Here is a 27,905-nt window from a genome sequence, read left to right on the forward strand (position 1 = left end):
GCAAACATGAAAGAACACATCCCTGGGCACCCATTAGACGTGCATATTCCAGGGAGGAAGCACATGATGGTATAGACTTTAGTTATGCAGCCTGCCCATTTGCTGGATTACATTCTGGAACAGTAATCAAACAACTAATCAGAAGATGCTGGGGATGTGTTCTTTCACTCTGCCTCATTGCCCAACATTAGTGCATGTAAATGGGTGGCTACAAAGGGAAATATTGCAAGATTAGAATGATCTGTAGATACAGGCATAACAGAAACAAAATCATTATATTGTATTTATGAGGGACAAAATGTACACAGAATTTTAAAGAAACAGGATGAAACTATTGAGAATTGAAACTTGAAGTATACTGTATACTTCATGTAATTTCTGGTTTTTTTTTTTACTTTAGTTATGCTTTAATTCTTTTAAATTCTGATGAAGTTTCTTTGTGTTATTAGATTTATAATATACCTAACACAAGTAAAACATAGTTGTGTAAGTAATTGCAAGATTATGTTCATTGCAATAAAGTTATTTTTGTTTTGATCCTGGGGTCATTTCCTGTGCTGCTCTCATTCCTGGCATTGTCAAAACGGGTTGTAGAATAATGTTCCAACACGACACTGTGTGACAGCGCAACCAGGAAATTCTTTTTAGGTTTCTCTGGTTGCTGAGTTACAGGAGGTTTGTCAGATGAAGTACTGTCAATATATAGCAGTCTGGTTTTCAGAAAGCATGTACAGCCACAAAGATAAGAGAAAGCAAATCATTACTGACTTTGTAAAGAAAAACTGCATCAATGGGTATCCTCCTAAGCAGGCTTCACCAAGCAATAATGAACTTCTCTGGCACTAATGCTCGGATCATAATGCTGGGTCTGGACGCTGCTGGAAAGACTACAATTCTATATAAGCTGAAGTTGAACGAAGCCGTCTGTACAATCCCCACTATTGGGTTCAATGTTGAGACTGTTGAACCCATTCAGAACGTGACCTTCACTGTTTGGGATGTAGGAGGCCAGGACAAGATTCGAGTCCTGTGGAAGCACTATTTTCAAAACACAGATGGCCTTGTTTTTGTGGTGGATAGCGCTGACCCTGAGCGATTCAAAGATGCCCGTTCAGAACTAGAATCCATCTTGGAAGCTGATGAAATGAAAGGAGTACCCTTCTTAGTACTTGCTAATAAGCAGGATGTTTTTGGTGCCAGGAGACCTGGTGAACTGGTGGAGGAGTTGGGGCTGAGGAGCCTAAGAGGACACCAATGGCATGTCCAGGGATGCTGTGCCACCACTGGTGACGGGCTTGTGGGGGGTCTGGAGATCCTCACCAACTTTGTGAAAGAGTTCAAGAAAAGAAAACCCTACTGAGATGAAAAAGACATATTTGTCTATGGTCTCCAAACAACTCTGGAATACCTTCAACAACTCTGCAACTATGACTCTGTATTACATTGCACAAAAGCCATGTTAGTGACTCTTTGCTTCTTCAGTCACTGTTACCATTCCAGGTCTTCCATCACAACTATTAATGGGACAAAATCTGTTTTAATAGTGCCAGTTTGGACACATATAATGATTTAGGATAATGGCATGGATGAGGACCCCAGGCAGTGCTTCTTCTTCTTCTTCTTCTTCTTATTCTTCTTCTTCACTTGTCTAAGACAGATGACTTAACAGAACTACACATATTCCTACAGGATCCAAAACTGACGTCCTTAGACAAGTAATACAGACCTTCTAATGACAAAAAGAAGAAACTACACTTTGCCTCTGCGTTTAATTTTTTTGAATTCAATGTGTCCCGGGCACTTCGGTAAGTTTGCCACAGCCAACAACCCCTGTTTCTGCACCACAGATGAAGGGCTAAGTTTGCAACTGCATGGCATTCATGTGATATAAATCACTTGATGTTATAGACCTCAGCTTTTCATAGCCATTTACTTTATTAAAATCCACTTTAAATTCAGTGAAAGCTAACACTGTGTACTGTATACTGTATACTGTGTATATTTAAATGTTGTTTACTATGCACCTTTTTAATTTTGAGAATGCATACAATTCATGTTCCTCTTTTAATAAAATGTGCTGATTATTAATTCCGTGTTGCAATTTTTTTCAAGAAATTCTTTATATGATAAATACATGTAATAATAGTATAAAAAGTAAAAATACAAGATACTTTGTAAAATTTCTAAGGGCCCTTTCAGACGTGCAGATTCCGTGAAGTTCCAATTTAACCATCCGCTTGCTCAGCGAGGATCACTCCATTGATCCACGCTGAGCCAGCAGATGACAGGGCGGTCCCTGCACACCCTGCAAGGACCGCCCTGTCAGATCTCCGCTCTCCTCTATGGGGGGATCGGATGAACAGGGACCATCTGTCCGCGTTCATCCAATCCGCAGACGGATGGAAAAATAGGATTTTCCTCCGTCTTCAGAAACGGACCATAGCGGGGACTGATGAGATCGGATGTCAGCGGATGTTCATCAGCTGACATCCGCTATCTCATAGGGATACATGTCTGTCCGTATTTCATCCAAAAACGGATGGATAAAATTGCACGTCTGAAAGGGCCTAATATTAATTTGATCTAAACATATAAATGTTTGTACCACTATTTGAAAAAAAGAAAGGTAACAATGAATTACATTTTGTTGTGCAGATGTTAGATGTTTATTGCCTTGGCACCCAAACTGTGGCCACATGCAGTCTTTTAAAACTTGTGTGGCCCTTGGTCCCCAACAATCTATAGTGTGACTGACAGCATTGATTTGTAAAGGTATTTCTAATAGTGATCTCTTCTAGTCTCACAAATCTTTCCCCGGTCTATTATGGACTTCTATATCATGTCTGCAGTCTGTGACCATCATTCCATCTAGTGTAGTGTGGGTGAATGTGTAGCGCTACGTATTATTGTAATGTGAAAAAACACCACATAATATATACTCAACAGGGTATAACCATAAAATAATAATGTTCAATCCACATGAAAACAATCAGTTCATGTAGAAATTCAACGTCATAAATTGTCCATCGTGAGTAAATAACATAATAAAGATGTCATGAGATTGAATGAACCATCCAACGAAGATCTTCAGATGTAAGATGTAATTATGAATGTGCTTACCGGAACCCTTGGACCCGACTGTCATACGACAACAATTCAATCAAGCTTACGGTACCCAACCAGCTGTACAACGGGACTGTCAGCAAAGATCCAAAAATAAGTGGAATACACCTCCCTGGTGTCCAGAAGATGTCAACCGAAGGTAAGGTCAAAAAGCCCGGTATTCCTCAGCCAAAGGTAACTCTGATAAAGGTGTCCAACCATGGAGTAGGTAGAGAAATCGCGAAGATCCAACAAACATCTGAGAACAGCTCAGTTCCGACAGACAGCAACCCTTAATAGGGTAATGGGGACCCTCAAAAAACTCTGCTTTATTAGTTGATTGAAAGTCTCTATCCAGACATGGCATGTTTAGATGGTGGTAACAGTGGCTGGACAGAGACTTTCAACCAACTAATAAAGCAGAGTTTTTTTACCTGTTGTCGTATGACAGTCGGGTCCAACGGTTTCTGGTATGCACATTCATAATTACATCTTACATCTGAAGATCTTCGTTGGGATGGTTCATTCAATCTCATGACATCTTTATTATGTTATTTACTCACGATGGACAATTTATGACGTTGAATTTCTACATGGACTGATTGTTTTCATGTGGATTGAACATTATTATTTTATGGGTATACCCCGTTGAGTATTGTAAGGGGTTAGCTCGGTAGCGGGGTGTGTAACCCCCTGGATGGGTTCACTACACACTGAATTTATACAGACAGGCAGTCGAAGACGGTTGAAAACAAAGATTTTGGTTTATTCTTCCATCTTGCTGGAAACAAGTGCAAGCATCCAAACAGCATAAACAAAATCAAACATAAAATAAACCCTGGCCACTCTGGGCTTCTACCTTCCACACAGGAACCTATCTATAGAGTCTGGCACAGCCTAGTGCTGGGCAGACACTGCTGGTCATACAGCAGAAAAACAATAGACTCCTTTTGATTTTTATCACACAGAAAAATCAATAACCACCTCACCTCCTCAGAAGACTTTCAGCTACTGCTCTCCTTGCTCACAAAGCCTCAGGATGCAGCCAATCAGTGGTAATCCTCTGGATTACTTATAGAGGCCTTAATTGCCTCATTCTGAACAGCTAAAGTATTTCTACGCCTTTTAAACCTTTTCTGGCTACATCTGCAGCCGACGCCTAATAACAATTGGTGTATTGTCTAAACAAGGCAGAAATGTATCTCCCATCTGTGACAACACCCACAGATTTACCTGACTTCCTGTCACATACCTCCCCCCTCTTGTTTCAACCCTAGGGTTGGGACACAGGTTGCCAGGCAGGCATGCACTTGGGACAACCCATCTGCATTCCCCATTTTAGCACCGGGGCGATGCGTTACCACAAAAATAAATTCCTGGAGGGCCAGGAACCACCTATTTATTCTCCTATTAGTCTCTTTGATAAGAGTATCCAGTTTCTGCTCCATGCTTGATGACCATTCCTCCCATGGGATTTGTATTTGTGTCATTATCTCTTGTTTTATTAAATTGATCACAAACAGCAAATTATCATATTCAGTATTCAGGCCCCACAGCTTCACTTTATTGGCTTCATACTGGGCTTTCTTTTTTAGACGGCAAGCTCTGGAAGCCAGCTTGTTTTTCTCCTTACGAGATCGCGGCCTGGCAGTGACAGGAAGCTCCGATACGGGTGTTAGGTCACTGATTACTTTATTCAGTTTACACAGTTCACCACCAATCTGCAGAAGTTTTCTTGGATTTGGAGTCAGGTCTTCCACATCTGTCCTGCGAGATTTCTTCACAGTGTACTTGCCGTGATGCAGACCATTCTTCTGGTACATATTACTGGGAAGCGTGTCTCTGTCCCATTCAGACGGTCTCAGCATCCCTTCCTGTTGAGAAGGCATTAATTGCTCGCTATATTCCCAGAAATACCTTTGCTTTCCTCTTTTCCTCGATGACACGGCAGTTATTCCTTTCAAATCTTCAACAGAATCATTTTCATAACCTGGCTCTGAGAAGGTATCACTGATATCATCTTTGTCATCTTCATTGTCTTCTTCTTCTTCCTCCTCCTCTTCTTCCTCCTCTTCATTCTCAGAAATTGTGTGTCACTACCAAATCCTTCACCATGTTCTTCTTCATCTAAATCAATATCCTCGTCCTCATTGTCCTGCTGGCCATCTGTCTTGATGGCCGATTCGGTAAGCCCCTCTGAAATGAAAAGTGAATAGTTGTGCTCCTCTTTCTTTTGTGAGGGATCAGACACAGAAGCTGAAACAGTAACAGTAGCTTCCACAGCCCCAATTGTGGCCACATTCTGCGGAGGACAGAAAAGCGTTTGAGTCTCTATGAAAGGCAAAATGGCACAGCTTCTTCGGCCTATGGAGGGCTCTTCAATTGTCCTTTCCTGCTTTTTGACTACAGCACCACAAAAACAAGTATTTTCCTTGGCTGCATCTATGGCAACCACAGTGCTTGTTGGTCGGCTTGGAAGTGCTGAGCTGATCTTACCCTTAGCCTTTTTTACATAGTCCTTGCACTCTCCATGGATATTAATTTTCTCATCACAAGAAATATTGGTATTTGCTACCATTTGGGTACTTGCTGCTGTCTTGGCAGCTTTTTGGGAGCAGTCAGGGGATGGCACTTCGATGACAGGGGCAGTCTTAGATGAACAAACCGGAGCAGCCACCCTTCCCGATGCCACCTTCTTTCCTGGAAAAAAACGTGGCTTTACCTCCAAGGAAACCTTCCGTGTAGCTAAAAGAGTCTGCAACTGACTGAGAGTCCTCACTGTTTAGCTGAGCAAGAGTGGGGGTTTTTACTGATAACTAGGGTTGAGCGAACCCGAACTGTAAAGTTCGGGTTCGGTACGGACTTTGGTTTTTATTTGGACCCGAACCCGAATAATTGAAAAAAGTTTGGGTTCGAAATTCGGGTATGTTTTGGCGCGCTGCACGGCAGCCAATCGCCATTTGTTTTACTGCTGTGACTGGAAACTGATCACAGCCATGCCTACTTATGGCATGGCTGTGATTGGCCAGTGCAGCATGTGACCCAGCATGTGACCAGCCTCTATATCACATAGAGGCACACAGCACAGATCTTCACTCTGCTTTAGTTATGATAGGGAGAGGCTGTGCTGCTGCTGCTTAGGGACAGTGTCAGATAGTTTTTTCCTGCTTCAAGTGTGCTCTAGCTATGTAATAGGGACAGTCTGCTGCTGCTTTAGGGACAGTGTCAGATAGTTTTTTCCTGCTTCAAGTGTGCTCTAGCTATGTAATAGGGACAGTCTGCTGCTGAATCAGGGACAGTGTGAGATAGGTTTTTCCTGCTTCACTAATCGAAAACAGCACTCTGTATTTCTGTGAGATCTGCATCTTATAGTTTAGGGACAGGTTATGCTGTCCCTTGTGCTGACAGGTTGAGATACTGTCTGTGCAGTACATTGTTTAGGGCTAGGTTCCTGCTTCTTGCTATAGGGAAATAATTATATAGGTTAATCTCTGCATATTACACCACATTACACTATTGTTGTATTTAAAAAACTCCCGTTTAGGGCAAGATCCTACATTTTAAAAAATATGAGGAAAGGACGGGGCGTGGCCAGCAGCCGAGGCGGATGGCTGTGTAGAGGAAGAGCTCCAGAGACCCACGCTAATCCAGCTCCATCCAGCGACTATCCACAGCAATCCAGGGCACCACACCGCCTGACAATACTCCCGGGCTCCCCTGCGAGGCAATGGGCAAGCGAAAAACGGACAAAGGCCCAAAGAAATTGACGGATTTTTACCCGTCGGCGAGCACGCCTAGGCCGCAAGATGGCGCCGAGGCCTCGGACTCGCAGTTTGGCCCGCGCCGCAACGGAAGCGGCGGATCGTCACGACAGCACAGACAGGGCACCTATCCCTCTCACGATTCCAGCGGAGGATTATCGCCAGGCACATCTCCCATAAACAGCCCACAGAAGTCGGCGCAGAAAAGATCCACGTCCCACACTTATGCAGGTGAGCCTGGGGATGGGTGCAACTCGCAGAACAGTACTAGTGTTTTTATTGAACAGCTTACTGAGTTCCCCACTACTGGACAGCCCCTCAGTGATACGATCATGAGAGACATGTTGATTACTCTCAGGGGCTCCCTGCACAAGGACATGCTGCTCTGTGTTAATCAACTGAAAGGTGATGTGTCTGCAATAGGAGACAGAGTGTGCCACGTGGAGGAAAAGATGGGGGATTTCACAACAGCTCACAATGAGCTAGTAGATGCCCATAATGATGCAGAGACTGAAATGCAAGCTATGAGAGAGAAATTAGCAGATTTGGAAGATAGGTCGAGGAGAAATAATATAAAACTGAGAGGTGTAGAGGAAACTGTAGCCCCGGCAGAACTGCGCCATTATGTTCAGGACTTCATTGCTGCTCTGCTACCTGAAACTTCTCCCACTGAGGTGATTGTGGATAGGGCACACCGTCTCCCCAAACCTAAATACCTGCCAGAGGGTGTCCCGAGGGATGTTATAGCTCGCGTCCACTATTTCCACATCAAAGATGACCTCATGCGATACTCCAGAAAGAACCAACCACTGCCCGGGCCATATTCCGGCATTTCAGTGTTCGCTGATCTCTCCAAGCATACCATGCTAGCGCGCAAAAACCTATCCTCCATGACCAAAATTCTCCAGAACCACAAAATCCCCTACTCGTGGGGATTTCCCACTAAATTGCTCATAACAAAGGACAATCGCACCTACGCAATTACTAATATTGATGATGGGATTGCCCTAGCTAAAAAATGGAACCTACTTCCAGAGGACGCTACAGCTCCACTGCTGAATCGAAACCCTTCAAAGATTGCCCCGGAGTGGCGTCAGAAATGATTTCTATAAAAATGTCTTATTTTACTCAGCCCAACTTCTAGCATAGCTGGATATGGGTCTCAGGGAGAAACTCCCCCCCTCAGGATTATGGCGAAAATACTCGCACATAGTGATACCTTTCACTTTACCTTTTTGTTTGTGTTTCTGTTATTTTTTACGTAATTGTTTTGTGTTTTAAATGCACCAAGGGACATCTACATCACAGGGAGCCTATCTACAAGATTACTGCAATCCATCAATGCTTTCAACTTCATGAAGTTCTGGCTCTGGACTTTTGAACCAACAGCACCACCTTCAGGTAACTTTAATCTATTACTTCTGATTACTGGAACTATGTTAGCTAAAATGGAGCATTCCCCTGTACACCTAAAATGACTCTATCGGTCATATCCATGAATGTGCACGGTCTCAACAGCCCCTTTAAAAGGTCCTCTATGTGGAGGGAAATGGCCAGTCTCAAGGGAGATGTCGTTTGCATACAGGAGACCCACTTTATGTCATCTAAAGCACCCAGATGCTCTCATAGAGCGTACCCAAATGTTTTCCAGGCGAACACTCCAGTAAAAAAGAGAGGAGTCCTGGTGGCCATCAAACACTCGGTCGCATTCCAACTCCATGACCTCATTTGTGACCCCAATGGCAGATACATAATAATGACTTGTGACCTAAATAATGCCCCATACACCTTGGTCAACCTTTATGCACCGAACAGGAGACAGCCAAAATTTCTAAACTCTCTGCTTAAAAAAGTGGAAAAGGTCAAGAAAGGCTCTCTGCTCGTGTGCGGCGATTTCAATGCCGTTCCAAATCAATCTATGGACTGCTCTTCACCTCCAATCCCTCGAAGACTTGAACTTAGCTCCTTTATTTCCGGTCACAACTTATATGACACATGGAGGTGCCTCCATGCCTCGGAAAAAGACTATACCCACTACTCATTCCCGCACCGAGCGTACTCCAGGATAGATTTAATTCTATCAGACCTACCTTTATTGCACAGAACGCTATCTGTATCCATTCACTCAATAACCTGGTCGGACCACGCTCCTGTGTCTATAATCCTGCATGATCGGAACTCGGCATCTCCCGCCTACCTGTGGAGGAACAATGTGGAACTACTTTCTAGTGATGCCCAGGCGGATAAGATTGCTTTACAATTGAAATCATTTTTTATGTATAATGACACTGTTGATACCAGTATAGCATCATTGTGGTGCTCGCACAAAGCATTTAGCAGGGGTATATTGATTCAAGCAGCGGCTAGAGAAAAGAGGAGGAAGGCAGAGCTGTTGAGTGGATTGCTTGAGGAGCTTAAAGCATTGGAATTTCAACACAAACACCACCCATCTCCCAGTTTGGAGGCCAGTTTGTTTTCCTGTAGGCATAAACTTTGCATGTTACTGATTAATACCCACCAAAACCACCTTAGGAGAATCAAAGCGACATACTATGCACATGGCAACAAAGCAGGGAAAGTATTAGCGAAGTACCTAAATAAACGCCAACAACAAGCTAAACTACCCCACATCACAGACCCTCACTATACTACACCATCCGACACATATTGCTAATGCATTTATGAAATATTACAAAGATCTCTACAACCTACACACAGATCCCAATACTCCACAACCCACTGAACTCGATATCAATTCGTTTCTCAGCACACTCACCTTACCCACGCTCCAGACGGATCACCTATCCGTACTTGATGCCCCGTTTACCCTTAAGGAAGTAGTAGACACCATCCAAGCCCTCCCAAACCAAAAGGCCCCAGGTACAGATGGATTCTCTTCGGAGTACTATAAAACCTTCTTACAAATCTTGGCTCCATATCTATGTACCCTATTCAACAGCGTTGCCTCCTCCTCCATATTTCCTGAAGAGATGCTGCAAGCTACTATTGTAACCCTACCTAAGCCGGGAAAAAAACCTGACTCCCCACAAAACTTTAGGCCGATTTCACTTTTGAACACAGACCTGAAGGTATATGCGAAAATTATCGCTAATAGATTGGCATCTATTACCCCATATCTAGTTAGGCCGGATCAAGTGGGGTTTGTTAAAGGGTGCCAAGCCCCAGATGGCACGAGGCGTCTATTAAACCTAATGCACATTCTAGAAAAAAGGAAAACCCCAGCGGTGTTTCTGGCACTGGATGCGGAGAAAGCCTTTGATAGGGTGCATTGGGGCTATCTCAGAGCAACCCTACAGAAATTTGGCATACAAGGCACCATTTTGTCAGCAATCTCCGCACTATATACCTGCCCGTCGGCTAGAGTCTTCTCGTCCAGTGCCATATCTGACCAATTTTTTATAACTAATGGCACGCGCCAGGGGTGCCCACTATCCCCCATAATCTTCACCCTTATAATGGAACCACTGGCCGAAGCCATTAGAATGGCTGGAGCAATCTCAGAAGTCCCCATAGCAGGAGAGGATTATAACATAGGCCTCTTTGCAGACGACGTGGTCCTGACATTGACTAACCCAACTTCCTCCCTGACGGCAGTACAGGATATTTTACAACAGTTTGGGGAAGTGTCGTATTATAAGCTGAACATCACCAAATCGTGTATCTTACCCATACATTTATCTAGGACCCTGACTGCAAAACTCAAAGCAAAATTCCCATTTCAGTGGATGACAGACTCGATGTATCACTGTATCCCTCCCTCTTGCTGGCCAAACTGACGAATTTGCCTCTGACAAACTGCACATTACCTTCAATAGAAGCTACACTTTCTGTGTGGGGAAATGTCCAGTCTGAGATAGATGCATCTACTAAAAATAGGCGTACGATCACTGACATCTCGACTGTAGAACACCTAATCCCAGAGCTACGGACTGTTTCATGGAAAGAAGACAACTTAACTACCGTCCAGAAAGTATTGACAAGCCAATCAACTATGCATTCGTATTCATATATGCAATTGAAACACTTCCAAAAGACGCATTCACCGACGCAATATGACCTACCGACTGACGTGTGGTCCTACCTTAACACAAACCATGACAGGCCTAAGGGATTATCTTGGTTCTACTCCCTCCTGCAGTATTCCAAACTTCCCTCCATGACCTCTCACATGACTAATTGGGAAAGAGACTGGGGCACTGCCTTCTCCTTAGGAGAGTGGAATGCCGCGATTCGCCTGACATATAAATACACCCACTGTACTAACCACTGGGACAATATGTTAAAAATATTACATAAGTCATACCTCACTCCGGTCAGACTGTCAATGATCTTTCCATCAGAGTCACAACTTTGCTGGAGACTGTGCGGCTCTAGAGGTCACATCACTCATATACTATGGGATTGTAGGATCATACGTAACTTTTGGACAGAGGTCTTTCATCTGGTTTCCTCTGTCACAGGTCACATCATACGCCCCAACCAACCACTAGCCCTCCTTAATATTAATGCTACCTGTATCCCATCACAATTAAGGAGCATGTCCATACACATATTTATAGCAGCCCGTCTAACTATTACCTCTACATGGAAATCTACACAGATACCTAAAATTAATGAAGTTATCCAAAGAGTATCTACCCAATACTCCTACGAAAAATATTTTGCTATTCAATCGAACCAGTACCAATCTTTTAAAAAACAATGGTTACCTTGGAGCACTAAATATCCCGAACAGTGAGCTATATTTAATCTCTCACTAGTCACGGATGATCACACTTGGTGTAGATGTTATTGTTATTATAAGCTAGTTGTGTTTTATTTTATTTTCATTTCATTTCAATATATTGTTTTTGTGTTATCTCATTCAATCAGTATTCCTATGTGATGAGTCCTGTTAGGACTCCTTTAAAAGTTCCTATGCTGCTGCAGACTGTGTGGTGGGTGGCTGGCGTCTGTCTGGGGTCCGTCTGCCTACGGCGGGGGCCTGGGGCGGGCGGCTGCCACCCGCCTGCAGGGATAGACGTGGATAGATTGGCGTGGTGTTATAGGGAATGTCCTTCATGATGTATATGTTATTGCCGATACGTTCCTATGTAGGGGACCGTGGCTCCACATTGTGTAGTAGGATGCGCGGTCTCCGACACACAACTTTTTCTTTTCTTTATTCCCCTCAACATGTGGTGAGATATGTCGGACTACTATGTATCACTGTATCCACGACCAATGTTATATGCAAAATGAAACTAATTGCTGTGTTTTTTGTCTACCTCTGTATGTGGCATAATTCTAAAAACAATTGCAAAGAAAAATATGAGGAAAAGTCAAATAAGGGACGTGGCCGCGGTCGTGGTGCTGCTGGTGGAGCTCCTGTTACAGGGAGAGGACGTGGTAGATCTGCGCCAGCTACAGGCACAAGTGAAACACCTTTCTCAGGTGTGAGTAGGCGACAGAGCCTGCAGCGGTATTTGGTCGGGCCTAATCCAGCTCTACGAATGTTGAGGCCAGGAGCAGAACAGGCGGTAGTAGATTGGGTTGTTGGCAGTGCCTCCAGTTCCTTCACATTGTCTCCCAACCAGTCTTGTGCTGAAAGTTCAGAGTTGGCGCCTGCAGCCGATGTCCACCATCAGTCTTTCACCTCACCCCCTTGCAAATTAGCCAAGCAGTCTGAGCCCCAAATCATGCAGCAGTCTCTTCTTCTTTTTGATGAGTCTGTTAGCATGTGTTCCCAGGGCCATCCACCTAGCCCAGCCACAGAAGTGGAAGAGATTGAGTGCACCGATGCCCAATCACTTATATTTCAAGATGAGTACATGGGGGGTACCATCACAGCACGTCTTGGATGATGATGAAACACAGTTGCCAACTGCTGGTGCTTTTGCAATTGTGCAGACCGACAAGGAGGGCAGTGGTGAAGACTGGGTGGAAGATGATGTGGAGGACGATGAGGTCCTCGACCCGACATGGAATCAACTTCATGCAGGTGACCCATGTAGTTTGGAGGAAGAGGCGGTGGTCGCACAGAGCCACCAGCACAGCAGAAGAGGGAGCAGGGTGCCAAAGCAGAGCGTCCGTCCCCTAGACAGTACGCCTGCTACTGCCCAACGCAGCAAGGGACCGAGCACACCAAAGCCAGGTCCAAGGAGTTCACTAGCGTGGCAGTTCTTCACACAATGTGCTGATGACAAGACACGAGTGGTTTGCACGTTGTGCAATCAGAGCCTGAAGCGAGGCATAAACATTCTCAACCTGAGCACAACCTGCATGACCAGGCATCTAAGTGCAAAGCACGAGCTGCAGTGGAGTAGACACCTCAAAAACCAAGAAAGGTCTCTGGCTCCTCCTGATTCCTCTTCTGCATCAGTCTCGGGCCTCTCTGCCTCTTCATCCACCTCTGTAGTGACAGTGCCACCTGCCACCCCTCAATTAAAGGACCGGCAAGCATAACTACCACCTGGGTCACCAAACATCTCCACAATGTCCCATGGAAGCATTCAGCTCTCCCAAACACTGGAGCGGAAAAGGAAGTACCCCCCTACCCACCCGCGATCCCTGGCCCTGAATGCCAGCATTTCAAAATTACTGGCCTTTGAAATGCTGTCATTCCATCTGGTGGAGATGCAGAGTTTTAAAAGCCTGATGGCATTGGCTGTCCCACAGTACGTCGTGCCCAGCCGCCACTACTTTTCCAGGCGAGCCATCCCTTCCCTGCACAACCAAGTGGGGGACAAAATCAGGTGTGCACTGCGCAACGCCATCTGTGCCAAGGTACACCAAACTACGGATACATGGACCAGTAAGCATGGTCAGGGATGTTATATCTCCCTAACAGCGCACTGGGTAAATGCAGTGGCGGCTGGGCCTGAGGCGGATAGCAGTTTGGCGCATTTCCTTCCACCACCGAGGATTGCAGGGCGCTTCAGTTTGCCTCCTGTTCCTAACTCCTGCTACTCCGCCTCCTCATCCTCTACCGCCTCCTCATCCAGTCAGCGTAACAAATTCATCACCAACTTCAGCACAGCCTTGGGTAAACGCCAGCACGCAGTTTTAAAACTTTCCTGTTTGGGGGAAAAAACACACACCGCGCAGGAGTTGTGGAGGGACATGGAACAACAGACCGATGAGTGATTGGCATCAGTGAGTCTCAAGCCGGGCCTGGTGGTGTGCGATAACGGGCGAAATCTCGTAGCAGCTCTGGGCCTAGCCGGTTTGACGCACATCCCTTGCCTGGTGCATGTGCTAAATTTGGTGGTGCAGAGTTTCCTGAAAACTTACCCTGATATGCCACAGCTGCTGCAGAAAGTGCGGTCCGTGTGTGCGCACTTTCGGCGTTCGCACCCTGCTGCTGCTCGCCTGTCAGCGCTGCAGAGTAACTTCGGCCTTCCCGCTCACCGCCTCATATGTGATGTGCCCACAAGGTGGAACTCCACCTTGCACATGCTGGCCAGACTGTGCGAGCAGCAGCAGGCGATAGTGGAGTTTCAGCTGCAGCACGCACGCGTGAGACCACCAATAACTGGGCCTCCATGCGAGACCTGTGTGCCTTGTTGCGCTGTTTCGAGTACTCCAGCAACATGGCCAGTGCCGATGACGCCGCTCTCAGCGTGTCTATCCCAGTTCTATGCCTCCTCCTTGTGGCACAGGAGGAGGAGGAGGAATCGGGATCATTTCCAAGGCTTTCAGGGCAGTCATTCACAAGTGGCTCCGAGGGTGGGTTCTTGCACCAACAAAGGCCAGGTACACAATTGTCCAGCAAGGGCACAGTTCTGGAGGATGACGCGGTGGAGGATGAGGAGGAGGAAGACATGGAGGAAAAGGAGGAACCATGTTCACAGCAGGATGGCATCCAGACCAGCTCATGGCCATCACTGGTGCATGGCTGGGGGGATACAGAGGACACAGATGATACACCTCCCACAGAGGACAGCTTTTCGTTGCCTCTGGGCAGCCTGGCACACATGAGCAATTACATGCGGCAGTGTCTCCGCAACGACCGGCGTGTTTCGCACATTATAACAGGTGCTGATTACTGGGTGGCCACGCTGCTGGATCCCCGTTACAAGGACAATGTACCGTCCTTAATTCCCTCACTGGAGCGTGAACGCAAGATGCGCGAGTACAAGCGCACGCTGGTAGACGCGCTGCTGGTGCAATTCCCACCTGGCAGCGGGGGCACAGTGGAAGCATGTCAGGGCACTAATTCTTACCTGCCTTCCAGAACGGTGCAATCGCGTCTGTTTGCGCCGTGCGCGCGTGCGCGGTGTTGGCGCGCGCGTGCGTGGTGTTGGCGCGCGCGGGCGCGTGCATGTGCGCGCGCACGGACGCGCAAGACCTGTAGTTCCATCCAGCGAATCAGAGCCCTGAGCGGGCTATTTAAACCTCTCCCTTTCCTGTGGCTAGTTGCTGGTTTGTCACAGCGTTTGTTTGGAGTGTTTCCTGGATCCTGAAAAAACCTTACCTGATCTTGTTCCTGTTTACCTGACCTTGGCTCTACTCTACCGGATTGCTGCTTTCTCCTACCTTGACCTCGGCTTGCTCATTGGACTATTCTGATCTCACCTGCCCTTGACCTTTTTGGCTTGAACTTTGGACTACCTTGTTTATCTGAGCTTCCTTGACCACAGTCTGTTTCCTGGATTTCCCTGTTTTCTACCAATCCTGCTTCCCGGACCTCCTGGAATTCCCTGCCGCATTTCCAGCTATTTCCAAGTGAACTACTGCCTGGTTGTTCCTGTTTCACGCACCCAACCTTCACCTTCCCATCGGTACCGGTGCCTCCTGGTGCGTCTGTTCCCCTGTCCCCACTTCAGGGGGCGGACCGCGCCGGGTCGCAAAGGGAGCCACCCTCAGCATCTTGGCCTTGGTAAGTGTACTTTTGTTACTACCTGATAGTACCTGATAGTACAAACCAGCCATATGTCCGAGGCCGACAGGGTGCGCTCGCCTTTTGAGACGCTATGCCAACAAGTCTCAGCCCTCACCGAAGCAGTACAGAAACTTCAGGAAGGCTATCTGCATATTGATGGTCGCTTACAACAGATGAATGTCACCCCCGGATGCTCGACCGCCTCCGCGGCATTAGCTACAGGTCCTGCTTCTTCTCAACCCTCTTCTGCCTCTCCAGTGCTGGTAACTCACCCTGAACCACGTGTGCCTACCCCGGAGCGATTCGCTGGCGACCGAAAGAAATTCCGGGCATTTAAGAACGCTTGCTCCCTGTATCTGACTCTTCAACCCAGGACTTTTTGTTCAGAAGCTGTAAAGGTTGGTTTCGTGATCTCCCTCCTTGCAGATGAACCACAAGCTTTGGCCCATAGTTTGTTGGAACAAGGGAGCCCGATATTAGACACCATGGACACTTTCTTTGAACATTTATCTAAGTTATACGATGATCCTCTCCGTTCAGCTACCGCGGAACTTACCCTTCATCAATTAACTCAGGGGAGGAGACCCGTAGAGGACTACGTTGCTGACTTCCGTAAGTGGTCTGCTGATACAGGGTGGAATGAAACTGCCCTAAAATACCAGTTTCGCCAAGGGTTGTCGGAATCCCTCAAGGACGAGCTAGCCAGAGGTGACCCGCCTGCCACTCTGGAAGCCTTAATCCAATCGGCCACCCAGCTTGATCGACGCCTTCGAGAACGCCGGCAGGAACGCTTCCAGACATCCCGTCCTAATTGGATTCCGCCTAGATTCTCTCCGGCTCCTCCACCTGCTCCAGTTCCACCTGTTGCTTCGTCTTCAGATCCAGAACCAATGCAGCTCGGTCTACTCCGGGCACCTCTCACCCCTGAACAGAGACAACGTAGACGGCAGTCCAACCTCTGCCTGTATTGTGGCGCTGCAGGACATTTTCTTCGCACCTGTCCCATAAGACCCAGTAAGTCAAGACTACCGTCTTTTTTCAATTGCCATATTTCCAACTTACCACAGACTTATGTTGTACTTTTTCTTTCTTTCTCTACAGCTCCCGCAGGGGGCGGTCCGACTGCCAGCCATCGTTGACTCCGGGGCTTGCAGCTGCTTCCTTGATTCTGCCCTAGCCCAGAAGCTGCATGTCCCATACCGGCCAAAAAACTTTCAGTTACAGATCCATCTGGCAGACGGCTCTCTACCCCGCTCTGGATTAGTTACCATGGAAACTCTGCCCATCCACGCCATCTCCGACACTGGCCATCGAGAGTATCTGTGCCTGTACCTTATTCCTTCCCCTTTATTCCCTATTATTTTGGGTTTACCCTGGCTACAAGCGCATCAACCTTCTATAGACTGGCTCAAAAAAGACATCACATTCCCTTCTGCTTTCTGTTCTCAGCATTGTCTTCCTCCCATTAAAGCCTCCTGCTCCACCTTGATATCTGCACCATCGGATCTTCAACACGTTCCTGCTGCATACTCAGACTTTAAGGATGTGTTCGATAAGCAACAGGCTGACCGCCTTCCCCCACATCGGCTATACGATTGCCCCGTTGATTTACTTCCCGGTTCTAAAATCCCTTTTGGTCGAATCTTCCCACTCTCAGAGACTGAATTGGTGGCCCTAAAGGCCTATATCGATGAAAATTTAGGAAAAAAATTCATCCGCCCTTCATCTTCCCCAGCCGGGGCTGGAATCTTTTTTGTTGAGAAAAAAGATGGTTCCCTCAGGCCCTGTATTGATTACAGGGAGCTAAATAAAATCACCGTCAAAAATAGGTATCCTTTGCCCCTCATTCCGGAACTTTTTCAACGCTTCCGATCAGCCCGGATTTTCACTAAGCTCGATCTCCGTGGGGCCTACAACCTCATCCGGATCAGGCATGGGGACGAATGGAAGACCGCTTTTAGATCAAGGTTCGGGCACTTTGAATACCTAGTAATGCCATTCGGCCTCTGCAACGCCCCTGCCACCTTCCAACATCTGGTAAATGACATTTTTCGCCAATATCTGGATGACTTTCTAGTCGTCTACTTGGACGACATCCTCATTTTTTCGGTATCACTCGAACTACATCGCACCCACGTTAAGAAGGTCCTGACTATCCTCAGAGAACACAAGCTTTATCTTAAAGCGGAAAAATGCGAATTTGAGAAGACTACAATTCAGTTTTTGGGGTTCATCATTTCAACCGACGGTATATCCATGGATCCGCAAAAGGTCAAAGCAGTTCAGGATTGGCCAGCGCCAGTTGACAAGAAAGGGGTACAGCGTTTTATTGGCTTTGCCAACTTTTACCGAAGATTCATTGTTGGTTTCTCATCCATTGTGGCCCCTATCACTCGTCTAACTCACCAAGGTCATCGCTTCCATTGGTCCCGGGAAGCTCAAGAAGCATTCAAAAAGTTAAAAATCTTGTTTTCTTCAGCCCCTATCCTTAGGCAACCAGATCCAAGCTTGCCCTTTATCCTGGAGGTCGACGCTTCGGAGACGGCCATCGGTGCTATCCTGTCACAAAGGCAAGGACCCAAATCCTTACTGCACCCCATAGCTTACGCTTCACGAAAACTAAATCTCTCGGAAAGAAATTATGATGTTGGGGACCGGGAACTGTTGGCCATTAAGTTTGCTCTAGAAGAGTGGAGGTACCTCTTAGAGGGTGCTCTTCACCCCATCTTGATCTTCACAGACCATAAAAACTTGGAATACCTGCGATCTGCCAAACGTCTGAGACCTAGGCAAGCCCGTTGGGCCTTGTTCTTTGCCCGCTTCAACTTTCACATAACCTTCAGACCAGGATCTAAGAATGGAAAAGCTGACGCCCTATCCAGAATGTTCACCGAAACTCCTGATCAGTCAGAACCCAGTACCATCTTGACGTCCCAAAATTTCTTTCTGATTTCCCAGTTGGATCTACTTTCCTCTTTGAAGACGGCTTCCACTCAAATTACCAACATACCCTCACTCTCTCTTGAAAGACGAGACGGTTTACTATGGTCTCGAGGCAAAATTTTTGTACCTGAACAAGCGAGACAACTAGTACTGAGCATATTCCATGACCACAAACTAGCAGGCCATTTTGGAGCTCGGAAAACCGCGGAATTAGTTAGCCGCTCCTTCTGGTGGCCAAATTGGAGGTCGGACTGTAAAGACTATGTAACTTCGTGCTCTCGGTGTCAGCGTTACAAAGGCCCAAACGCCAAATACTGGGGTTTATTCAGACCTCTTCCTGTTCCTGAACGCCCCTGGGCGGACATCTCTATGGATTTTATTGTAGACTTACCACCTTCTGGAGGCTTTACTACAATCCTAGTAGTGGTCGACCGGCTGTCCAAATTTGCACATTTTGTGCCCATGATTGGCACACCCTCTGCAGCAGAAACCGCTAAAGTTTTCTTCAAAGAGATCGTGAAGCTCCACGGAACACCCAAAAGCATAGTTTCGGATAGAGGTGTACAATTTACATCTAAATTTTGGAAGGAACTTTGTAAATCTCTGGAGATTAAAACCTGCCTCTCATCAGCTTACCACCCGCAGTCCAATGGTCAGACAGAGAGGACCAACCAAACGTTGGAACAGTATCTCTGTTGCTTCTGCTCCTCGTCGCAAGATGACTGGTCGTCTTTGCTACCATCCGCAGAATTTGCGTATAACAATTCTCTACATTCATCCACTAACCAGACTCCATTTTGGGCTAACTATGGTTACCATCCTACTTTCCTTCCAAATTCAATTCCCGAGATTCCTGTACCTGCTGTTCAAGAACATATAGTCGCTTTACAACAAAATTTTCAAAGACTTCAAAAAAACATGCAACAAGCCCAGGAAAATTACAAAAGATCCTACGATAAGGGAAAGAAGGAGTGTCCAGCTTTTAAAGTCGGAGAGAAGGTATGGCTATCGGCCACGAACCTTAGGTTACCCATTCCTTCTCGGAAATTAGGTCCCAGATTCATAGGCCCATTCGAAATGAAAAGAGTGATCAATCCTGTGGCTTTTGAACTAACATTACCAGGGTCATACAAGATCCACCCCGTATTCCACGCATCTCTGCTCAAACCCGTTATTCCAGACTCTTTTCCAGGAAGGGAGGAACTTCCACCTCCTCCAGTGGAGATTGAAGGTGAAAAAGAATTTGAGGTCGAATCTATTTTAGGTTGTCGGAAGAGAGGGAGACAACTCCAGTACCTTGTCAAGTGGAAGGGTTACCCGCCTGAAGACACCTCATGGGAACCTTCCAGAAATTGACATTCTCCTCGCCTGATCCGAATTTTTCACCGGGACCATCCGGAACTGATGGACAGTTTAGGCGTCCGGAGTCCGCCCCTAGGGAGGGGGCACTGTCAGGGCACTAATTCTTACCTGCCTTCCAGAACGGTGCAATCGCGGCTGTTTGTGCCGCGTGCGCGCGTGCCTGGTGTTGGCGCGCGCGGGCGCGTGCATGTGCGCGCGCACGGACGCGCAAGACCTGTAGTTCCGTCCAGCCAATCAGAGCCCTGAGCGGGCTATTTAAACCTCTCCCTTTCCTGTGGCTAGTTGCTGGTTTGTCACAGCGTTTGTTTGGAGTGTTTCCTGGATCCTGAAAAAACCTTACCTGATCTTGTTCCTGTTTACCTGACCTTGGCTCTACTCTACCGGATTGCTGCTTTCTCCTACCTTGACCTCGGCTTGCTCATTGGACTATTCTGATCTCACCTGCCCTTGACCTTTTTGGCTTGAACTTTGGACTACCTTGTTTATCTGAGCTTCCTTGACCACAGTCTGTTTCCTGGATTTCCCTGTTTTCTACCAATCCTGCTTCCCGGATCTCCTGGAATTCCCTGCCGCATTTCCAGCTATTTTCAAGTGAACTACTGCCTGGTTGTTCCTGTTTCACGCACCCAACCTTCACCTTCCCATCGGTACCGGTGCCTCCTGGTGCGTCTGTTCCCCTGTCCCCACTTCAGGGGGCGGACCGCGCCGGGTCGCAAAGGGAGCCACCCTCAGCATCTTGGCCTTGGTAAGTGTACTTTTGTTACTACCTGATAGTACCTGATAAAGCAGAAGGCGAAGGCAGAGGAGAAGGAAGAGGTCGCCAATGCAGCAGGGGCACCGCCAGCACCTCAGAAGGCAGGGTTAGCATGGCCGAAATGTGGAAAAGCTTTGTCAGCACGCCACAACAAACAGCACCACCAGCTGATATGGAACGTTTTAGCAGGAGGCAGCATTTCAGCAACATGGTGGAGCAGTATGTGTGCACACGCCTACATGTACTGAATGACGGCTAAGCCCCCTTAAACTTCTGAGTTTCCAAATTGGGCACATGGCCTGAGCTTGCCCTTTACGCCTTGGAGGTGCTGGCCTGCCCTGCGGCCAGTGTATTGACTGAACATGTATTTAGCACGGCAGGGGGGCGTTATCACAGACAAGCGCAGCCGCCTGTCCAGAGCCAATGTGGACAAGCTCACGTTCATTAAAATGAACCAGGCATGGATCCCAGAGGACTTGTCCGTACCTTGGGCAGAATAGGCACCAGGTCGGCCTTACCCAGCCATTGTTTTTTTTCTGATCTTTCTAGGGTTGCCATCTCATCCCTTTAAAAGCAAAAACATATTAATTGCACAGGTTCTCTGGCTGATTAAGGTGCTGCTAATTAAACTCACTTGGTGCCTTATCGACATTAAATTAGCCCCAGAACCTGTGAAATTACTCTGTGTTCAGGTTTAAAGGGATGAGGTAGCAACCCTAGATCTTTCTCACTCTTTTGGGGTTTACCCTAATTTAAAAAATAAATCAATTAAAAACCAAAACCTGCTGTGTTGGCTACCTCCTCCTCCTCCACCGCCGCTTCCACCTTCAGTCACATTCTTAGGCTTGCGCACTGCAACTGCTTTCTTTAAGTCCCACCAGAGGTTCTCAATCGGATTTAAGTCTGGTGACTGCGATGGCCACTCCAAAATGTTCCAGACTTTAATCTGCAACCATGCTCTAGTGGACTTGGAGGTATGCTTGGGATCATTGTCCTGTTGAAAGGTCCAACGTCTCCCAAGCCTCAGGTTTGTGACGGACTAAATCACATTGTCATCCAATATCTCCTGGTACTGAAGAGAATTCATGGTACCTTGCACACGCTGAAGCTTCCCTGTACCTGCAGAAGCAAAACAGCCCCAGAGCATGATTGACCCCCTGCCATGCTTCACAGTAGGCAAGGTGTTCTTTTCATCATAGGCCTTGTTCTTCCTCCTCCAAACATAGCGTTGATCCATGGGCCCAAACAGTTCTAATTTTGTTTCATCAGTCCACAGAACACAATCCCAAAACTTGTGTGGTTTGTCCACATGACTTTTGGCATACTGCAGTCGACTCTTCTTATTCTTTGGAGACAGCAAGGGGGTGCGCCTGGGAGTTCTGGCATGGAGGCCTTCATTACGCAGTGTGCGCCGTATTGTCTGAGCAGAAACTTCAGTACCCACATCTGACAAATCTTTTCTCAGTTCCTCAGCAGTCACACGGGGACTTTTCTCCACTCTACGCTTCAGGTAGCGCACAACAGTCAAAGTCAGCATCTTCTTTCTGCCACGACCAGGTAGCGTTTCAACAGTGCCCTTTGCCTTGAATTTGCGAATGATGCTTCCTATGGTGTCTCTTGGTATGTTTAACATCTTTGCAATCTTCTTATAGCCGTTGCCCTTCCTGTGAAGAGTAATCACCTCTTCTCTTGTCTTCCTGGTGCTTATTAGGCTTTATTGCTGCTCCCTGACATCCACAGTTGTTTTCAATACCTGATTGAAAACACTTCAATGAACCTCTGTTCTTCAGAGTGGTAGTCTTTAAGGGGTTGAATAATTGTGTAAATGAAGAATTCACAAAATAAACATTTACTTCTGTATTACAAAACCAATTGATGTCATTTTAGTTGCATATGGTTCTTTAAGAAGTCCTTGTAGGATTTCATTCTGAATACAATTACAAATGTACACTAAATTCCCTAAAACCCTTTACAGCATTGGGGGTTGAATAATGTTGAACAAAACTGTATGGACCTTGTCCTCCTAGGTCAAAATCATTATATTTTTTATTTTAATTTTTTTATGTTATTTTAAGTTATTTCCCTATCCACATTTATTTCCAGAGTACTTGCCATGCTCTTCCCGACATTTTGCTGCCAATAGCAGCCCTCCAGCCATTTTCCTTCGTTTTTAGAGACATTTTTGTAGTCAAAAGTCCGGGTCCCCATTGACTTCAATGGGGTTCGGGTCAAAGTCCGGGTTCGGGTTCAAACCCGAACCCAAACTTTTTTTCAAAGTTCGGGTCCGAACCCGAACATCCAGGTGTCCGCTCAACTCTACTGATAATTTCTTCATCCTGATAGGGACTTGAAAAGTCATCAAGACCAAGATAATCCAGCTCCTTTGTTCCCCATATTTCAAAACTAGTTAGCTTTGTGTACTTGGTCAGATCCTCACAATATGTGTCCCACTGCTTCCAGTGAGATGTTAAGGGTGGACTGTTTACAAGGATACCAGTAAATGAGTCAAATTTTTCAAAGTCTTTGCACTCCTCCAACAACAGAAAATTATCTGCTGGTCTTTGTTGGTATCCCAGTTCTCTGTCCCGAAAAGTCAATATGTTACTGGCCTGACTCCCAGCCTCGGTCTGCTGTCTCTGAAGCTGTGTCACGATGGCCTCCATTTGCTGCTACTGTCTCTGTTCCAAGCCTGCAATGCTCTCTCGGTGAGCCTGTTGTTGAGCTGCAAGGCTCTGTTGTTGAGCTGCAATGCTCCGCTGCAAATCTGCATTGGTCTGCTGTTGATTTGCATTTGATAAAACCAGCTGTTTCAGTATCTCCTCCATTTTGGGTTTACTTTAACTCCCCGCATTCTCCACCATGTGTAAGGGGTTAGCTCGGTAGCGGGGTGTGTGACCCCCTGGATGGGTTCACTACACACTGAATTTATACAGACAGGCAGTCAAAGACGGTTGAAAACAAAGATTTGGGTTTATTCTTCCATCTTGCTGGAAACAAGTGCAAGCATCCAAACAGCATAAACAAAATCAAACATAAAATAAACCCTGGCCACTCTGGGCGTCTTCCACACAGGAACCTATCTATGGAGACTGGCACAGCCTAGTGCTGGGCAGACACTGCAGGTCATACAGCAGAAAAACAATAGTCTCTTTTTGATTTTTATCACACAGAAAAATCAATAACCACATCACCTCCTCAGAAGACTTTCAGCTACTGCACTCCTTGCTCACAAAGCCTCAGGGTGCAGCCAATCAGTGGTAATCCTCTGGATTACTTATAGAGGCCTTACAGCTGAAGTCTTTCTACGCCTTTTAAACCTTTTTTGGCTACATCTGCAGCCAACGCCTAATAACAATTGGTGTATTGTCTAAACAAGGCAGAAATGTATCTCCAATCTGTGACAACACCCACAGATTTACCTGACTTCCTGTCACAGTATATTATGTAGCACTACCGTCGTAGGAGATGCTGAGTTGTTTTGGGTCTGCACTCTGCTGTCAAGCCCATAAATTTGGCTCCAGCTTCCCTTGGCACAACTGGACAACAATATGAATGTGGAACCCAATGGCAATGGGAACCACAACAATACCACACTGCAATATGTAAAGTTACCGTTACCTTGTCACTGGTCACCTGACTCGCAGCTGCAATCTCAGATGAGGTGTAACTTAACCAGTTGTAAAAAATGTTTACTTGGGAAAAAGTAGAACAATGGTTATACAGATAAAATGGACTCTACACAGATCCCTGCAAAAGTCAATGGAACATAACTGATTCAGAGCTTCCTTGTCACAAGACCCAATTACCATAACATGGGGTCAGACCTGAGTGAGTGTATGGTGGAGGAATCTCCCAATGCTATAACACCGGCACTGGGACACTTCTCCACCAAGCAGCTGTTATTCTGCTAAAACAGCAGAATAACAGACACAATATAAACAGTTATATCAAGCATTAGAGTTCTTATGGCTATATGGCTCCTTCTAGTGGACAGTTCGAACTGGTGCGTGTCCCTCTGTGATGAATTTTGAAAAGGAGCAAAGCGATGACTGTTCCTTTAAACTCTCTTCGTCTTCAGCTAGCTCTGTGGGTGCATGTAATTGTATTCCAAACAATGAGTAAAGAGAAGAAGGGTAATCGCTCTGTAAATGTACTGTAGTGGCAAAGGAACCGCTAGGTCTCTCAGGCCGCTGTACAACTCTCGGGTGCAATGGTTCCCTGACTGTGGCACTGCAAGTGTCAGCAAGTATAAGTTAGATTCTAGGAACCACTCTCCTACAACTCAGTTAACTGCTTGGGTAGGCAAGTGCCCTCTCACCACCAAGAATCCTCAGCTCTCTAGTATCTCCGTCAGGCAAGATGTCACCGGTTTCACCGCGCGGCCGCTCACGAGGTACAGGTGGATGGATGACTTCAGATGCTGTGGAGCATGGGATGGTCCCTTCTCTGGCTCAATCAGCGAGGTTGTTCACAAGGATCCATCCGTCTGGCGATCTGCTCCCCAACTTCAGGTCCAGGCATCTCTGGCCTAGGCACACTAACGCCAGGCCTCTTGCCTGTTGAAAGATGGCATCCAGGGAGTGCGAGCTGAGGCCTTAATTGTCCTTATATAAGATCCCCAACCAGGCTGTGTGTGGCGCACTGCATTTTGGTAGCACAGTGGCATTGTGGGTATTGTAGTCTCAATCCAACCCACGGCAATCCCCTCATACTACAATGCCCACCATGCTTTGTTCCATAATGTAACTGAGCCCAACAAACTTCAATGGCATAACATAAACATACACCAGAGGAGCCAACTTCATAGTTAGGAACGCAATTGTAGTCTATTAAGATACGCTTGACAGTAACCCCTTGCTACAATTATGTGGTGTTTTTTCACATTACACTAATACGTAGCGCTTTTGTCACATTCTTGTGCAGCTGCTTCACTTCCCTTTCCTTAGGGTTTTTTGTTTTTATTTTGGGGTAGCGCAATAATTTTACACTTACATTTGCCTCTAGTGTAGTGGTCTCCAAACTTCGGCCCAGGAGGCAGATGTGGCCCTTTGCTTGCCTTTATCTGGTCCTTGGGGGAACTATTCCTCCCACTGACCCAACAATGGGGGACAATTCCACCCACTGATACAAATGATGGGGCACTATTTCTCCCACTGACACCAATGATGGGGCAATATCCCCCCCCCCCGACACCAATGACGGGGCACTATTACCCCCACTAATGCCAATGATAAGACATTGCTTACTCCCAATGACACCAAGGCATTTTCCACTCACACTGGGCCTAGTCCGGCCCCCCTTAAACCTGAAGGAAAGTAAACTGGCCTTTTATTTTGAAAGTTTGGAGACCCCTGCATTAGTGTGTGTGCATTACAGACTATCCTCTCTAGCATTTCATTAAAACAAAAATGTGTGTTCCTTTTAGGTCCATTCATACAGGGTGCTTGACTGCATGCCCCATGCAGGTCCTTGTTGTCTAAGCATGGGAATGCACAGGTATTGCATGCGTCCCCATATCAGCAGTGCATTAGAGTCTATTTAGACATGCGGCTCCACGGACAGAGTCTCAGTGTCCCAAAATGACATGTGGGTGTGTGCACATGCACACATCTGCATGTCATATTGGGACACAGTGGCTCTGTCCAATAGACTTCTATGGATTGCCAGCACAGGGATGCAGGTAACCTTTAATAATTGGTGGGGGCACAGCTAAGGACCCCTTTACTCGTAAGTTACCAACCACTTTTTTAGTGGCTAGTAATACTATTTGTTTATAAGATTCCACATTATTCAACAAAGTGTAATTAACGCTCAGTGGTCTTTTGAATAGTCTACAACAGGGGTTGTCAACTTATAAGCTAGAGGGGGCCTCAAATGCAGCCCTTGCCATAGGGCCACACAAAATGTTCAATACAGTGGAACCTTGGTTTATGAGTAACGCGGTTAACGAGCATTTTGAATAACGAGCAACTTAAAAAAAAAAAAAACTGACTCGGGTTGCGAATGTTGTCTCTCAAAACTAGCAGAATTAAAGCTAATGAGGCATACAGTACCGCATTTGGCCTGAGGTGGGGGGGCACCAGAGCCAAGCCGATCGGAGCCGTTCGGAAATACTCTGAAAACTCGGAAATATTTAGAAATACTCCATTCCTGAGCCTCTCCGAGGTTTTCCGAGTTCAGCCGAGCTGTCCCTGGGCCTTTCCAAGTATTTCCGAGGCTCTCTGACGCCCCCCCCCCCCACCTCTGGCCACATGTGGTATTGCATGTCATAGAAGTCAATGCGGAACTAATTATTTTCGTTTCCATTGACTTCTATGGGGAAACTTGCTTTGATATGCGATTGCTTTGAATTACGAGCATTCTCCTGGAACGGATTATGCTCGTAATCTGAGGTTCCACTGTATTTTTTTGGCTGGGGATATGCTGCTGAAGACAGTACAAAACCAGGAACATGATACATGAGGCAAGTGAGATAAATGCTATTACCCTAATCATGTTCCCACTAAAGATGTGCTGAAGTCCGAGGGCCGCACATCATGGCCCGGATTCACAAAGCACTTACGCCGACGTATCTCCAGATACGCCGTCGTAAGTACAAATGTGTGCCGTCATAACTATGCGCCGACCCACAAACTAAGATACGCCTAAAAATGTGGCGCTCCCATTGATTTTCGATTCAAATATGCAAATGAGGGAAATACGGCGATTCACAAACGTACTTGCGCCCGGCGCATAATATACGCGGTTTGCGTAAGTCGTACATCCGACGTAAAGTTATTCCCCATATATGAGGCACAACCCATGCAAAGGTATGGACCAGGGAACACAAGCCGGCGTCTTTTACATTGTTTACGTTGTACGTGAATATGGCTGGGCGTAGGCTAAGTTTTACGCCGTAGTCAGTGATTCGACGTATCTTAGGCAGTTGTTTCGACGTGATTGTGAGCATGCGCACTGGGATGCGTCCACGGGACGGCGCATGCGTGGTTCGTTATTCCTACTTGTCTGACGCTCGGCCCATCATTTGCATGGGGTCACGCCTCATTTGCATGGCTCACACCCACTTCCACTTACGACGACTTACGCCTTCGAAACCCAG

General features: G+C 46.6%; 1 protein-coding gene and 1 pseudogene across 1 annotated transcript; one reads left to right on the forward strand and one right to left on the reverse strand.

Moving 5' to 3' along the window:
- The first annotated feature begins 550 nt into the window (after positions 1 to 550).
- LOC120919475 (ADP-ribosylation factor-like) lies at positions 551 to 2,088 on the forward strand. The gene has a single exon (XM_040331656.1). The coding sequence runs from the start codon at positions 791 to 793 to the stop codon at positions 1,358 to 1,360; it is 570 nt and encodes a 189-aa protein (XP_040187590.1). The 5' UTR covers positions 551 to 790; the 3' UTR covers positions 1,361 to 2,088.
- Positions 1,570 to 27,301, reverse strand: LOC120918338 (annotated as a pseudogene).
- Positions 27,302 to 27,905: the final 604 nt, after the last annotated feature.

Source organism: Rana temporaria, chromosome 12 (genome assembly GCF_905171775.1).
Source record: "Rana temporaria chromosome 12, aRanTem1.1, whole genome shotgun sequence".
Classification (NCBI taxonomy): Eukaryota; Metazoa; Chordata; class Amphibia; order Anura; family Ranidae; genus Rana; species Rana temporaria.

What these genes read in the sequence shown, in the direction of transcription:
- LOC120919475 (XM_040331656.1), top strand. Translation starts at nt 791, where the DNA reads ATGGGTATCCTCCTAAGCAGGCTTCACCAAGCAATAATGAACTTCTCT.